The sequence below is a fragment of the Prunus mume genome, linkage group LG4 (assembly GCF_029339155.1).
Source record: "Prunus mume cultivar Tortuosa linkage group LG4, ASM2933915v1, whole genome shotgun sequence".
Classification (NCBI taxonomy): domain Eukaryota; kingdom Viridiplantae; phylum Streptophyta; class Magnoliopsida; order Rosales; family Rosaceae; genus Prunus; species Prunus mume.
In genome coordinates, this window is record NC_142701.1 from 23763306 (window position 1) to 23776916 (window position 13611).

Genomic DNA, 13611 nt, shown 5'->3' on the forward strand with positions numbered 1-13611 from the left:
TCTCCTCAATGCTTTATCTAGTCCAATGACATCAAAGACAACTACAAACTCAACTAAGTTTTTGGCCAACTTTTTTATAAATTATGAATTTCCTATCAAAAGTCTTATTATGAAGTGAAAGCCGTTGACATGAGTCTCTTAATTAATCAAGGAGATTTATTTTCTTGATTAATTAAGGAATTTACTTTTCTATTCTATATAGTTGACAAATTATTATATAATTAGAAGATATTATCCTAATTAATTACTGTATCTATTTTCTTGTAAAGCACTCATGTAAACTCCTATATATCTTCTTATGAAAAAGAATAAAATCAAACCCAAAGTATTCAAACCATATTCATATTTTAGCAAAAGCAATAGCTCAAATGGGAAAAGATTTGTTACTTGATTTGTTATAATTGACTTTAGGATGAAACCTATTTACAAAGCAAAGCATGTTAATCTAAACAATTACCATTCAGAAAAAATCTTCTATCATGAAATTTAATGTTCTCGATTTTTAGCTGTTTTTATTTGAATATGTGATTCAGATCGATAGTTTAACAATACGACACAAATTAGAGCCAGAAAAAACACCACTCTTCATTCATGCTACATGATATATTTGCATTGTCTAGAAAAAAAACTGAAGTATATGCCTAGATTCGATTCTATGGAGATTGTCCTCGAAAATAAACTGAAGAGTGTAAACATGGGTGATCGAAATGATGAAATCAAGCCAAACCAATGATTACTAACTAGTTGGATTTGTATTCAGATAAATAATCATGACATTTGGCACAGACATTTTTCTTCATCTGATGATGCGGTGCTCAAAAGTTCATAGTAATTTCACCCAATTAAAAAAAGAAGAAAAGTTCATAATAATTAGATGGTGGCATCATGCGACAAGGAAACGTGGGAAAGTATTGAACTGTAGATGATTGGGAATATGATATGAGTGATCAGAAAACTTTCTCGAATTTCAAAGTCAACTCTTGCGCCTTGCTTTAAACTTTTGTTTGACATCCCAGTCCAGAAGGCGGAGACAGGTGTGGAAAACTTGGAAACTTCCATGCTTTTAGGTGAGCCAGGGCCCAACAAGCAGGTCTTGGGCCCAGTCACTTGGCCTAGGCTTCTCATACAGCAAATTCTGATAATAATTGTTTAATTTTTCACATGTTTGATGCTTCTCTCTCCTGAATTTCTTGGGAATGGAAAAGTACAGGGAAGAAAAAGACTCCGTCATCTGCTTGAGAACTTTTTATTTATAAGCACATGGCAATTTTATATTTTTCTTTCTTAGTCTTCCACCTTTTTTTATTTTATTTTGTTCACATGTAGGTTTGACATTTTCAATAGCTTCTAGTGGCCCAATTCAATAGGAGGATGAATTCACACATTATTTTCACTTTTTTATTTTATTTGTTTGGTATCAATTGGAATGCGATGACTCGAATTTGGATTTTTTTTTTTAAATTTTAAGAAAGAGAATTTATTCATAGAACAAAGGCATATAAAGAGAGACACGATACAATGGCTTCTTTAAAACCTTCATAGAACAACCTCATGGAACAAACTCTAGGAAAAGAAAAAAGTACCACACATGTCATGGACTAACAAGAGAGTTCAATTCAGGTACAATAAAGAACAAATCAAAAACGAAAACTAACAAAAAGACCTCTGATGAGAACTGCAATAGTATACCAACAGAAGAGGACAGCAAAACATCCCAATTGTCAAAAAAAGCTGTCTATGAACAATAGTGAAAAGGACTCCTGAGAAGCACCCCACTTAAACTCATAACTTGTCAAAGAAAACCTCTTATGACGAAACATAGTTTTTCGGTCGGTGCAGAGTAGAGAAGAGCTGCAAGGAATCAACAAAACATGAAAAAAGACAACAAAACATAAACTAAAAACCCACAAACCAAGACCCCAACAAAATTGGCTTCTTAGTTTGATGAACTTCCAATAGAAGAACATCATAATGAGAACGTTTGTCGGATGCCAAGCCCACAAACGTTCCGATGAACACATCGGGGAGAATTGGGAGACCCCTCGAGGTTAGCCTCCATCACCTTAGCAATAAACTCGTCTATGCAGATAAATTGCTCAACAACTATAAAATCTCGATCACCACCAGGATCCCAGAGCCCCAGCACGACAGAACTCGTCGAGAGAGGAACATAGAGCTCAACCAACAACCCTAGCCGCCTAAAATCATGCCCAACACCTAAGATCCTAGAACGCATAAAGGAAATACTGTCCAAGAGCACCACTACTTGAATTAACGACAGAGGAAATAAAAAAACTAGAACTAGATCGAACCAAAAACCTTGTGATTGGCTCGTGCAAAAGCCGACACTACCACACAGACTAATAGCCAAAAGAAAACGAGAACACTAACATCGACTCCAAGAAGAGACCGGACAAGAGTCGATGTTAGGGCATAAAGCCTGTAGAACAAGCCCTAAGCGACGCCAATGAATCGGCCCTACAACAAGAACAGAGAGAGCACGACGACGAACTAACAAGAAAACCGATATGGGACTGAAAGAGAGACAGGAGTGAACCAACACAGGCTGCGATAGGGCGACGACAAACAACACTAGTAAAGACGATGAGGGACGACGACAGCTGGACGTGGAAGAAGAAAACCCTAGAGAGATGCAAGGCTCTCCTCGCTAGCGAGAAAGCGACCCTCGAAAAAAGACGCTTGTTGATTATACCAAATACAGGAAATCTTATTTATACATATATTCAGATATGTCATATCCGAATTTGGAACCTCTTTCAACATTAAAAATGCACTATTTGAATACCCTTTATGTATATGGGGAATGATTTGACACTCCAAATCTCACCGTCTACACTCGACCATTCACATCTGAATTGTGCATAGAGTAATTTAAAAGCGATTTTGGAGTGCCAAAATCATCATCCTTGTATATATCCCAAGTTGGCCTATTAATAAAAAGTACAGGTGCCCCAACACAATTGATGCATGAATAGTATTGGTATATCTGTTCTTTAAATTTCTTGATATCCTCACTTTATAATTTCCATATTAACAAAACAAAAACAAATTTTGCTCAAAATCAATTTGACTTGATATTATTCTAGGCAAGTTAGGTAGGACATGACCAATATTGGCAGTTAGGTTAGAACTTTAGAACTTAGAAGAACATATATAGAAGTGATGATTGGTCTCACACACAAACACATACTCACAACTCACAACTCACATGCTATTTTTTGATTTGTGCATATTCCAAACCAGCAAATTGGTTGTTCACCTTTATATTATTGAATTCCATTACCCAGCAAACTATTAATGTCCTGACCGATTCCAACCCTAATTATTAAGAAAGTGGAAACAAAAATCACCTCCACTCCTGCTTTCCCAAATTGTTGTTGTTGATAGCTATAAGGTCTTTTTGTTCCAGCAGTCTGAGTTCAAGAACCAGGCTCCCAAAAGAGTTTTGAAAAGTTTGCTGAAATTTTAGAAAACACTTTTAGGTTCTTTTCACTAATAATTAAATGAACGTAACAAATTGATAAGTAACTTGGCTTGAGGAGCTTATGACATGGGAGCTAAGCTTTCACCAGTTAGCAATTTGAGAGAGAGAAAAGCATGAACTTCTTACAGAGAGAAAAGGTTCAAGGTGGGGAAGAGGAAAATTAGGGAGATTTCTATCATAGGAGGAGAGAAAACAATAGAAGCAGAAGATGAGGTGTCTTGAGTAACCACTTGCTTGACAAAGCTTGGTCACGCTCTGGATTGTGATTTTGCTGGATAGAGGAAGCCCCCTTTTATAGGCACTTAGAACCCTAATTCTATCAATCCTTCATTCTCACTTTTCCTTTGCTTCTTTCCATTTACTCCCTTTTGGTGAAATTTCTTTAACCAGAGTGCATGGGTCACAGGCTCTTTGGGGTTCCAAGGTTTTTGTGTGGCTGGACCTCCCCCATGGGGGTGAGGCACCACCTGCTTTCTTCCTTGGTTTTCAAAATATAGCTCACAGAGGAAAAGAGAATGGATGGAGTCGTTTGTTCTATGGGTACTCCTCTTACACATATGGATTTCCTTTGGTCCCCGTCATGGCTCGTTGACTATTTTGGAGTTTTGACAAGGGTGGAATACGATGCTAGATTTTTATAAGGCGCTGGGCTGGGCTTTGTTTACAGTATTGGGTTATTGGTGTTCTATTTCCAACGTCCAGTGGGTTTTCGTCAAGCTGCTGAAAATAGTCCTTTTATTTTGGGCATTTTGCTGATATGGGTTTGTTTAAGTGTTGCAGCAGACCACTAGATGTTCTCCTAAGGCTTTAGATCACTTTTTTCCTCTCTCATGCTAACTCATGTGTTTGGGCTCGAGGAATAAGCTTGAGTTTTAGCGTGTTATTATAAGCTATGATCGAGCCGCGTAACGTTGAATAGATTAGTAAGCATGAATTTATAGAGCTGGTGCGTTTTGGTTCTTTTGCATGGCGGGCGCGCACATTTGGCTTGGCGCGACACGTGGCCCATGCTCGTACAGGTGCGTCCTACAAATTCTTTTATGTTCCAATTGGGCTCTTTTTGCGATCAATTATTTGTGCTGTGCTAAGAATAAATCTAGGCCTAGCCCTTGGATTTTTGGGCCTCAACAACAAGCGAATTTCTCAAATAATATCGTTCTTTTTTTTCTTTTTTTTCTTTTTATCAAACACCTTGACACACACATCACTTTCAAATAAGCTGATTTGAGAAATCCCTCAATTAAATGACGGAACAAAAAATACAAAACCAAAATTTTAGCCCTAAGTTAACATTAACATTACTCTTTATATAAATTTATGTACGATATTTCTATTTTAATAATTAATTTTGTGTGTAGAGTGAGAGTTGGGGCAATCAGAATTACCAGAGAGAGAAGCTGCCACGCCACATGAGAGTGGCCAAGTGTTTGGGAGTCCAATACGTACCAAGAAACTGAATGGCGCCAGTTGAAGATCCCATTTTACAGTGTTTGTCGTTAACCTCAAACGTCCCAAACAAACGGTGCCTTCACGCTTACAATTGGAAACTTTGGCACGCCAGGTCACCCAGTGTGCACGTTCTTCGTTGCTCTTTTCTTGTTATAACCCCAAGCTCCAAGCTCCAAACTCCAAGCTCTCTGCTTCATTGTACTTTTATATTTAAAAAGTTCTTGTTTTCTGGTATTTTTGCCACCACCCCATTAAATATTATATTCCTCTCCAAGTTTCCAACAGTGGTGAAGGGTTGGAGTTTTGGTTCTGATTCCTTCTTACACGGTAAGCTTTTTTTAATGCTTTCATCTGGGTTCTCTTTAGTTTCTTCGGAAATTAGTAGGAAATTAAGGAACAAGTCTTGTGCTTTCTGTTGTTTGGTTTAGTTTAGGATTCAGTTGACTGCAATATCTTTCTTGTCAATGTCAATTTTGAAGAACAAAAGAAATGGAAAACATGAATTTTTGAAATTTTCTTTTTGTTCTTCTTGATTCTTCAAGAGCAAATAGATGATTGGAACATTGCTGATTGCAGTTGCTGAGTAGAAAATTTATTTGGGTCTGCAGCAATCAAGTTAAGCCTTTTTATATGAGACTCACTTGCCTTTGCTTGTGCTTTTTTTCTGTAATTGTATCAGAATCTGTTTATAATTTATGTCCAATTTCAATGCTGTTTCAGTGTTGATTGAGTTCAACTATCTATTTGATGAAGTTTATTCAGTTTTATTGTATGCATACTGACAGTAAAACTTTAAATCTGTGATGATCAGATTCTTCCATTGCCTTGGCCTTTCCAGTCTCATATCTTGCTTTAGTCACAGGGTTTTGCATTATCAGCACTATCATTATTTTAGGATCTTCAAATTTTTAATTTTCTATTGACAAGTTTTCATGTTTTTCTACTCTGTATGTTGCTTTGCTTCAAAGACCAAATTGGGGATCTTTCACTTTTCGAAATCACTCTTGGGTTAATGTTTCTCTGATCATTGTATTATGCAGGTATCTGCATCATAAATGGCTGCAGTACTGGCTACAAACAGATGCTATTGCCACGATGTGGAGTTGATAAATCAAGGAAAAGCAACGGACAGTCTTAGTTTCTCAAGCTCAATTTCAGTTCGTGAATCCTTTAAGTCCGGGAGTCCAACTCATGCTGATAAATTTTTAAGGTTTCAAGTGCAAATGCGAAAGGCTGAATCATCCTCAAGATCGGGTGTCAATGGACGGGCTGTGAGAATGGTACCAGCTAGTGAGGTAGTCAAAAGAACAACCCCATCCACTAATAAGATTGAGATAGTGAATGGCACAAAGCAGGCTGTTAATGGAGCAAGTCTAGTTAGGAGAAATCCTACTCCAGCCCTGGTTAAGACACAAAAATCTAGACCAACTAAAGAACTTCCCCCAATGGAGGAGCTAAAAGTTTTGCCCTCAGATGATGGATTCAGTTGGGCCAATGAAAATTACAATTCTTGGCAAAGGTCTGCAGATGTATGGTCATTTGTCCTCTCATTACGAGTGCGTGTTCTGTTGGATAATGCAAAATGGGCATATATAGGAGGCTTCACTGAAGATAAGCAGGTGGGTGGTTGAGACTTCTCCGCAGCTACTTTTTGCCCCTGCTATGTTGAATCGTAGTCATGATTAGAGTACAGAAATCTATTTTGCCTGCTACTTAAGTCATTCTGGGCTATGTCTCCCTTCAGTTTTTTGGTTCTGTGGACTACTTGTTTCTTGGCTTTAAGCTTTTGTAAAAAATCTCTCATTCAGAAAAACAGAAGGCGAAAGACTGCCTCATGGCTCCGGGAGCGTGTACTGCAGCTTGGGCCAACATTTATCAAACTTGGACAATTATCTTCAACAAGATCAGATCTTTTTCCCCGTGAGTTTGTGGACGAGCTTGCCAAGTTACAGGTACTTTACGTATTCCTGTTACAGTATTTCTGAGAAGGCATTGTCTTCTTAAACTTGTGCATTTATGTTCGTTATAATTTCACTGATTTTTCATTATGTAATTCATGTGATTCTCATGTAATATAATACAGGATAGAGTGCCAGCCTTCTCACCAGCAAAAGCAATAGGCTTTATTGAGACTGAACTGGGAGCTCCCATCAATGTATTGTTTAAGGAGTTTGAGGACCGGCCAATTGCTGCTGCTAGTCTTGGTCAGGTGTTTATTTCATGACTCTTTTTCATTAAGTAATATTTCTTTGTAGTGTTTAAACTTTTGAATACATCAAACAGTACATAGTTTGAGTTGAAATATATTAAACTCAAAAGAAAATATCTGTGTTGTCCTTCTCTACATAATACTCATATGAAATTTTTTATTTGAGATTATTCTCTTTTGCTTGTTTGGATATTGATGAGTTATGTCTTTAGGTTCATCGGGCTATCCTGCATAATGGAGAGAAAGTAGTTGTGAAAGTTCAAAGACCCGGTCTCAAGAAGCTTTTTGACATTGATTTACGTAAGTATTAGATGAGGTGTTTCTTTTCCCATCAGTCTATTCTGTTTTTTTTTTTTTGGGGTGCATTTATCTATGTATATGTGCAGTTCTGTGATATTGTAGATCTAGCTAGCTACATGCTTCTCATATTTCAGTGTTGATCTTTGATACCACTAATTTGAATTTAGTAGTTTTAGTTATCTTTCTAACCTATTGTTCCTTACTTCCAGGAAATCTGAAGCTAATTGCAGAGTATTTCCAGAAAAGTGAAACCCTTGGTGGTCCAACAAGAGACTGGATCGGTATATATGAAGAATGTGCGACGTATGTAATAAGCATCTCTTAGTTGCTATGTTAACTATTTATTCATATTTCATGGAACTGTTAGTATAAACACGTGAACAATAAAAAACAAACTTATTTATGTCCCCATTGACTTGTGTCATCCTGCAGCAGACCTCATGTCCGTTAATGCACAAGATTTATTTTGGTATTGAAAATTTTATATTAAAATTATAGTAGTTTTGGACCGTATTTTACTGGTTTGTTTAGCATTAATTATTGCTAACAGTTGTGCCTGAGAATTGGAGCTTTGCTGAAAGAATTCTAGTGAAACATGCTTCATTTTATCTCTACATATAATGTGAGTTCTGATGCTTTGAATTATATTTTCCCTTCATGGATTTCAGGATTTTGTATCAAGAAATTGATTATATAAATGAAGGGAAGAATGCTGATAGGTTTCGCAGAGACTTTCGCAATACAAAGTGGGTTCGAGTACCTGTATGTTTCTTGCTACAGAGCTACAAGATATGCCTTAACTTTTGATCTTGTTAGAGACATAACTGCACTCTTTGTATTGTCTTTACTGAGTTATATCTTGAGAACATTTCTTCCCCTTTGTAGATGGTCTTTTGGGATTATACTGCCATGAAGGTGTTGACCTTGGAGTATGTACCAGGTTTCACTCTATACTAATGCTTCTTTCTTTCTCTCTTTCTTTTTTTCATTTTTTCCAGATCTTGTGTTTTGCGTAAAAATGGTGCAGTAGTGTAGTGTTAATGTGGTCAAGCATTAATTTTTTTTTTTGTTGGTTATTGTTGATAATATGTCTTTTTGCTGTTGTCAGGCATCAAGATCAATCGGCTTGATATGCTAGATTCACAGGGTTTTAATCGCGCTCGAATTTCCTCACGCGCTATTGAAGCATACTTGATCCAGGTCAGGAAATTTGTTCTTCTGTAAACCAACTCATACGACTACTTATCTTGACATTGAATATGATGACTATTTATTTTGTACTAAACGAATGCATCTATTCCTCTATGGAGTCTCTTTTGTTTTTATTACTATTATTAACAATTATCCTATATAAGCACATGATTAGCTGGACTTTGCTATGGATGCAGATACTCAGAACTGGTTTCTTCCATGCTGATCCTCATCCAGGAAATCTTGCCATTGATGTAGATGAAACTCTAATTTATTATGACTTTGGCATGATGGGAGATATTAAATCTTTCACCCGGGGGAGACTGCTTGAACTTTTCTATTCTGTATACGAGAAAGATGCAAAAAAGGTTCAGTTAATCCTTTCTTCCGCATTGTTCATCTAAGCATTAGCATGACTCAGAATCATGCACTTAAGTTCATTTGGAACACTAGAGATATATCATTATGTCTCCCCTTGTTGCAAAGGTTTAATCTAACAAAAGCCAGCTAATTGCAGGTTATTCAATGCCTCATAGATCTTGGTGCACTTCAGCCCACTGGAGATTTGTCGTCGGTATGCATCATGCCAATACTCACATATTCTAAGGGAAAGATTAATCAATAGAATGATTTTCGGAAACATTGGTGCTATCTGTATCACTCTGTTTCCCCCTGTTTCTAGGTAAGGAGATCCGTCCAATACTTTTTGGACAACTTGTTGAGCCAGAGACCAGATCAGGCACAGACTCTTTCTGCAATTGGAGAGGTATGCATATCTTGTTACACACCTAAATATAAATGACACCTCTAAGCTAGAAAGGGGAAAACAGTTAACACAGGTTCTACAGACATAATGAGATTGACTGCAAATCAGTTACCAAAATGATGTCTTGGTCACTTGTGTCCCTGTGTTGATGAAGATGTTGCCACATATTACCTTTTCATTCTGAATAACCCATTTATGATCTAAATTTGGCGATGGGGCTTTTCTTAATGGCAGGATTTATTTGCAATAGCACTAGATCAACCATTTCGGTTTCCATCCACATTTACTTTTGTCCTAAGGGCATTCTCAACCCTGGAAGGTACTCTCTCTCTCTCTCTCTCTCTCTCTCTCTCTCGTCAAAGCCAGTTTAGATTTTAGGTACATCATCCTAAGTACATTCAACATTGTGTTGTAGACTCAGAGGAAGTTTCTAAATGTTATATTTGTTTGTCAGTTACAATAATCCTAATATTCTAGAAGTGGAGCTCTCCCTATTCGCTGGAACAATATTAGAACTTTCAAATCTTGATTCTATATTCTCCTAGTTAAAATGAATTTTCTTTGCAGCCCAAAGATTTGATCTGATAAGCAGAGTTATCTTGGTGTTTCTGCTTTATTCTCACTAGCAATGTTTGCTTCAGGTATAGGCTATGCTCTTGATCCAGATTTCTCCTTTGCGAAGATTGCTGCACCTTATGCCCAGGTTCCATATTTGTGCATAGCAATCTTGCGTTTGCCTTGTCAATGGTTTGGTAGAATATTGCTGATATATACACTTTATGCAGGAACTTTTAGATTTAAGACAGAAGCAGCGTACTGGGACACAGCTTGTGAACGAAATAAGGAAACAAGCCGATGATGTACGGCAACTTAACTTTCTTCCCTTGCTTAGTTCCATGTTCTAGTTTCCACTAAGAAAATAAAATTTCGTAGTTTGATTTCTAGTTAAAGAAAAATTTATCAGTATTGGCACTAAGTGTGTCTGTGTATGTACTTTTAGGCCAGAAGCTACACCATGTCCATGCCATACAGAGTTCAGCGAATAGAGGAGTTTGTGAAAGAACTTGAGTCGGGGGATCTGAAACTCCGAGTCCGGGTGCTTGAGGTATTCATTTTTTACTACTTTTTAGAAAATAATATTCTTGATGTTTCATTTTTCAGTTTTGAAGTTTTAAGTACTCTTCTTAGCACTCCAAATTTTCCCATTCGTTTACATCTAAAAATACAAGTTTAATTTAAAATGAGAAAACTACATTTCACAGTCAGAAAGAGCTGCTCGAAAAGCGACAATACTGCAAATGGCGACGATGTATACAGTCTTAGGAGGTACCCTGCTTAACCTTGGGGTCACTTTGAGCAGTCAAGGAAGTCAAGCTATCGCAAATGGATCGTTCATCGGTGCAGGTGATCCTGTTACTCAAGAAACCTTGATATAAAGATATACCTTCTGCTTCATTTTCATCATCTTTAAATTTTGAAGATTGCATTCATCAAAGCTTTTGTATTGTGCAGGAGTCTTTCTCACACTGCTGGCTAGATCTATGCAAAGGGTGAAGAAACTTGAGAAATTTGAGAAGATGATCTAATTTCTAAACCCAAAGCCAGCCCAGAACCCATCTAGCCTTCGCAGTATAGCTTATACCCAATTTCCACATTCAGTCGCATAATTCTTCATTAAATCTTATCTAGTTTGATTTTTCACACGCATACACAAGACTTGTACATACAACATGAATAAAACTTCTCTCAGAAGATTGAGCCCTGTATATATGCATTGCTTTTCGATACAGACAATATTGGGGATGGGAGTATTTGAACACAGGATCTCGGCTATAGGTATTCACTCTTAACCACTTGAGGGAAGAGGTAATGTAATTGGTGACTTGAGAATGTTAGTGTGGTGCATTGATACCACAGCTACTTTGTACAGCAAAGGCCACCATTTTTGGGATCTTTAAAAGTGAGGCAGGAGGTTGCTAGCATCCTGCATAAGTCAGCTGGATACTAGAATTCTGTAAACATGATAAAAGCACCACACATCTGAGCTTCGTGCAATAAGGTACTCTACCAAATACCCATCAACGTCATCTACGTAATAATCGAATTGATTAAAATGGTTCATATTAACGAAAACCAGTCTGGCATCATAGATTGTGCGGTGACGACGATGATGATGGATTCGAAGTTGACATTTTGATAACAAAACATTATATGTTTGTGATGGTAATACTATCACGTGTTATAATATGATTGAGCAACAAGTAATAATTTACATTGATTTAATATATAATGTGTAAATTGATATAGACCACGTTATAATGTGACGATCACACCAAAAAATTTATCGCTTGCAAGAAAGATAGAGTTACTGTTCTTTTATAACAAATTCTATATTGTGAACTATTTCACATGCTCCATGATGTTTGAGGAGATATTGCACCGTTAAGTTAAGAGAGCTATTTGGACCAAGTGCTATTTATTTTATTTTTGAGGGTTAGTAGCTAGCCATATTTTCGTGGACTTAAATGTGAAATTAAAAATTAAAAGACAGCAGTACTGGATACTGATTGAAGGCGCAGAAAGGGACAAACCACAATTTTGAATTATTGAAGTCAACAAAGGCTTCCATAAACTATGTAACAATCGATGGTTGGCGAACTTGGACTCAAAATTTCATGATCCACGAAATTATATTGAAAATGATGGGATTTTAGTGTATATCCCAATTTTATATTCAACTCATTGAAAGGTAGAACAGGCACTTCCTTACAAAATAGAAAGCAATATATGATATTCGTTTTTCTCCATGTTTTTTGCATGATGCAATTTGTTAAAGCATAAATAAAATAAATAAATCATAATTGACATGCGATATCATGCTAGGTTATTCATGTGGCATGTCCAACGGCTTCACATGCTTCTATATCACCCATAAGAATTCTTCACAGCTTAAGCGCAAAAGACATGTTACATTAGGGAACATGTTGAGAATATCTCACATTGAATGATGAAAGTGTAGCGCATGAACTTTAAAAAAATTTAAGTCACTTTACTTAATATTTGGATATTCATATCTTATTTATGTTTAAAAAATATAAAGAATGTGGTTTTTATCAAGGTTTGTTGCATATATGCTTGCATTGCATAAAAAGATCGTCATGGTAATGGTAATGGATACTCATCCCTGGTTGACTTCACCATCCAAAGTCTACAAAAGTCATATTGTTCATTCACATTCAGAATTAAAATTCAATCTGTTTCTTTATTCATAGCTTGCTTTTGTTTATATAATTCTCAATTACTTAATTCGGCTGGACATCGTTGAACTCACTCACTACCAAATTTAACTTGAAATTATGTCCATCTGAGTTGCCAATGAGTGCCTACCAACTTAGCTCAAATGATCACTGCATCAAGAGACTTGGAGTTGGTAAAAGTTTTGCAGCTCCATACATTTTTGTTTATACATAGTGATGAAGTGAATAAGTGACCAAGTCAATCAGAGTTTGCTCTTGACTTCAATAATTTCAACTTTCAAATTTTCCTTTTCCTTCTTTGGGTTCAGAAATGAGGTTATTTAAGTAATCATAAACCCATAATATCAACATCAAACATATTAAAAATTTGCATATATATGGGTTAGGTTAGTTGGTCAATATAGTGTACCCATCTCATTGCACACGAGTTCGATCTCCCTCCTTATACACTAAATTAAAGTAATTAGAATATCGCTTTGGAAAAAAAACACATAAATTATTCTGAGTTTAGCCTTTGAGAAGAGAATCCTTCAAAATTCGGATAACCTGCAAATGACCATTTGGTTTGATTTCTATATTTTGTTGGAGGGGATTCTAGTCCAAGTGTTATGAATGACAGTTATTGTATAAAACGAAATTCGAATAACACATGAAGTAAGATAAAATTAAGTGGTAGTTTATGTATTGGATTTTTTTTACATCATAATATACTAGTTTCTCCACACGGGGTTGGGAAGAGGCTTTTTTAAAAATTTATTTTAGAACTTAGTTTCTCCGCACGGGATTGTGTTCCATAAAAATATGATCAATTATCTGAATTTTTTTTAATTTTAATTTTTTTAAATATAAAAAAGTGTGAATTTTCCATATTATCCTCATTTAATTAATAATTTTAACTATTAATATTTACATTAACCAAGAGCATTTTCTGCTA

At 36.2% G+C, this 13611-nt stretch overlaps 1 protein-coding gene across 2 annotated transcripts; it reads left to right on the plus strand.

The window, feature by feature from the left end:
- The first annotated feature begins 5018 nt into the window (after window positions 1-5018).
- On the plus strand, window positions 5019-11402 carry LOC103329264 (Protein kinase superfamily protein). 2 transcript variants are annotated; one of them, XM_089049769.1, is made up of 19 exons: window positions 5164-5281; window positions 5497-5568; window positions 5993-6573; window positions 6763-6906; window positions 7038-7163; window positions 7376-7463; window positions 7673-7766; window positions 8132-8225; window positions 8349-8403; window positions 8572-8663; window positions 8852-9022; window positions 9172-9228; window positions 9337-9420; window positions 9655-9739; window positions 10062-10123; window positions 10206-10280; window positions 10421-10525; window positions 10683-10824; window positions 10933-11402. In XM_089049769.1, exons 3-19 carry the CDS (start codon window positions 6010-6012, stop codon window positions 11004-11006), a joined length of 2112 nt encoding a protein of 703 aa, XP_088905895.1. In that variant the 5' UTR covers window positions 5164-5281; window positions 5497-5568; window positions 5993-6009; the 3' UTR covers window positions 11007-11402. The 2 variants fall into 2 exon arrangements, with proteins under 2 accessions (XP_008229932.1, XP_088905895.1); XM_008231710.3 differs by lacking the exon at window positions 5497-5568 and having other exon boundaries at window positions 5019-5281; window positions 5995-6573.
- Window positions 11403-13611: the final 2209 nt, after the last annotated feature.

Excerpts from the sequence above, each read along its gene's own strand:
- LOC103329264 (XM_008231710.3), top strand. The coding sequence starts at position 6,010 with ATGGCTGCAGTACTGGCTACAAACAGATGCTATTGCCACGATGTGGAG. Across the intron at positions 9,421-9,654 it reads CTCTTTCTGCAATTGGAGAG|GATTTATTTGCAATAGCACT; the intron begins GTATGCATATCT and ends TCTTAATGGCAG. Across the intron at positions 10,281-10,420 it reads TAAGGAAACAAGCCGATGAT|GCCAGAAGCTACACCATGTC; the intron begins GTACGGCAACTT and ends ATGTACTTTTAG.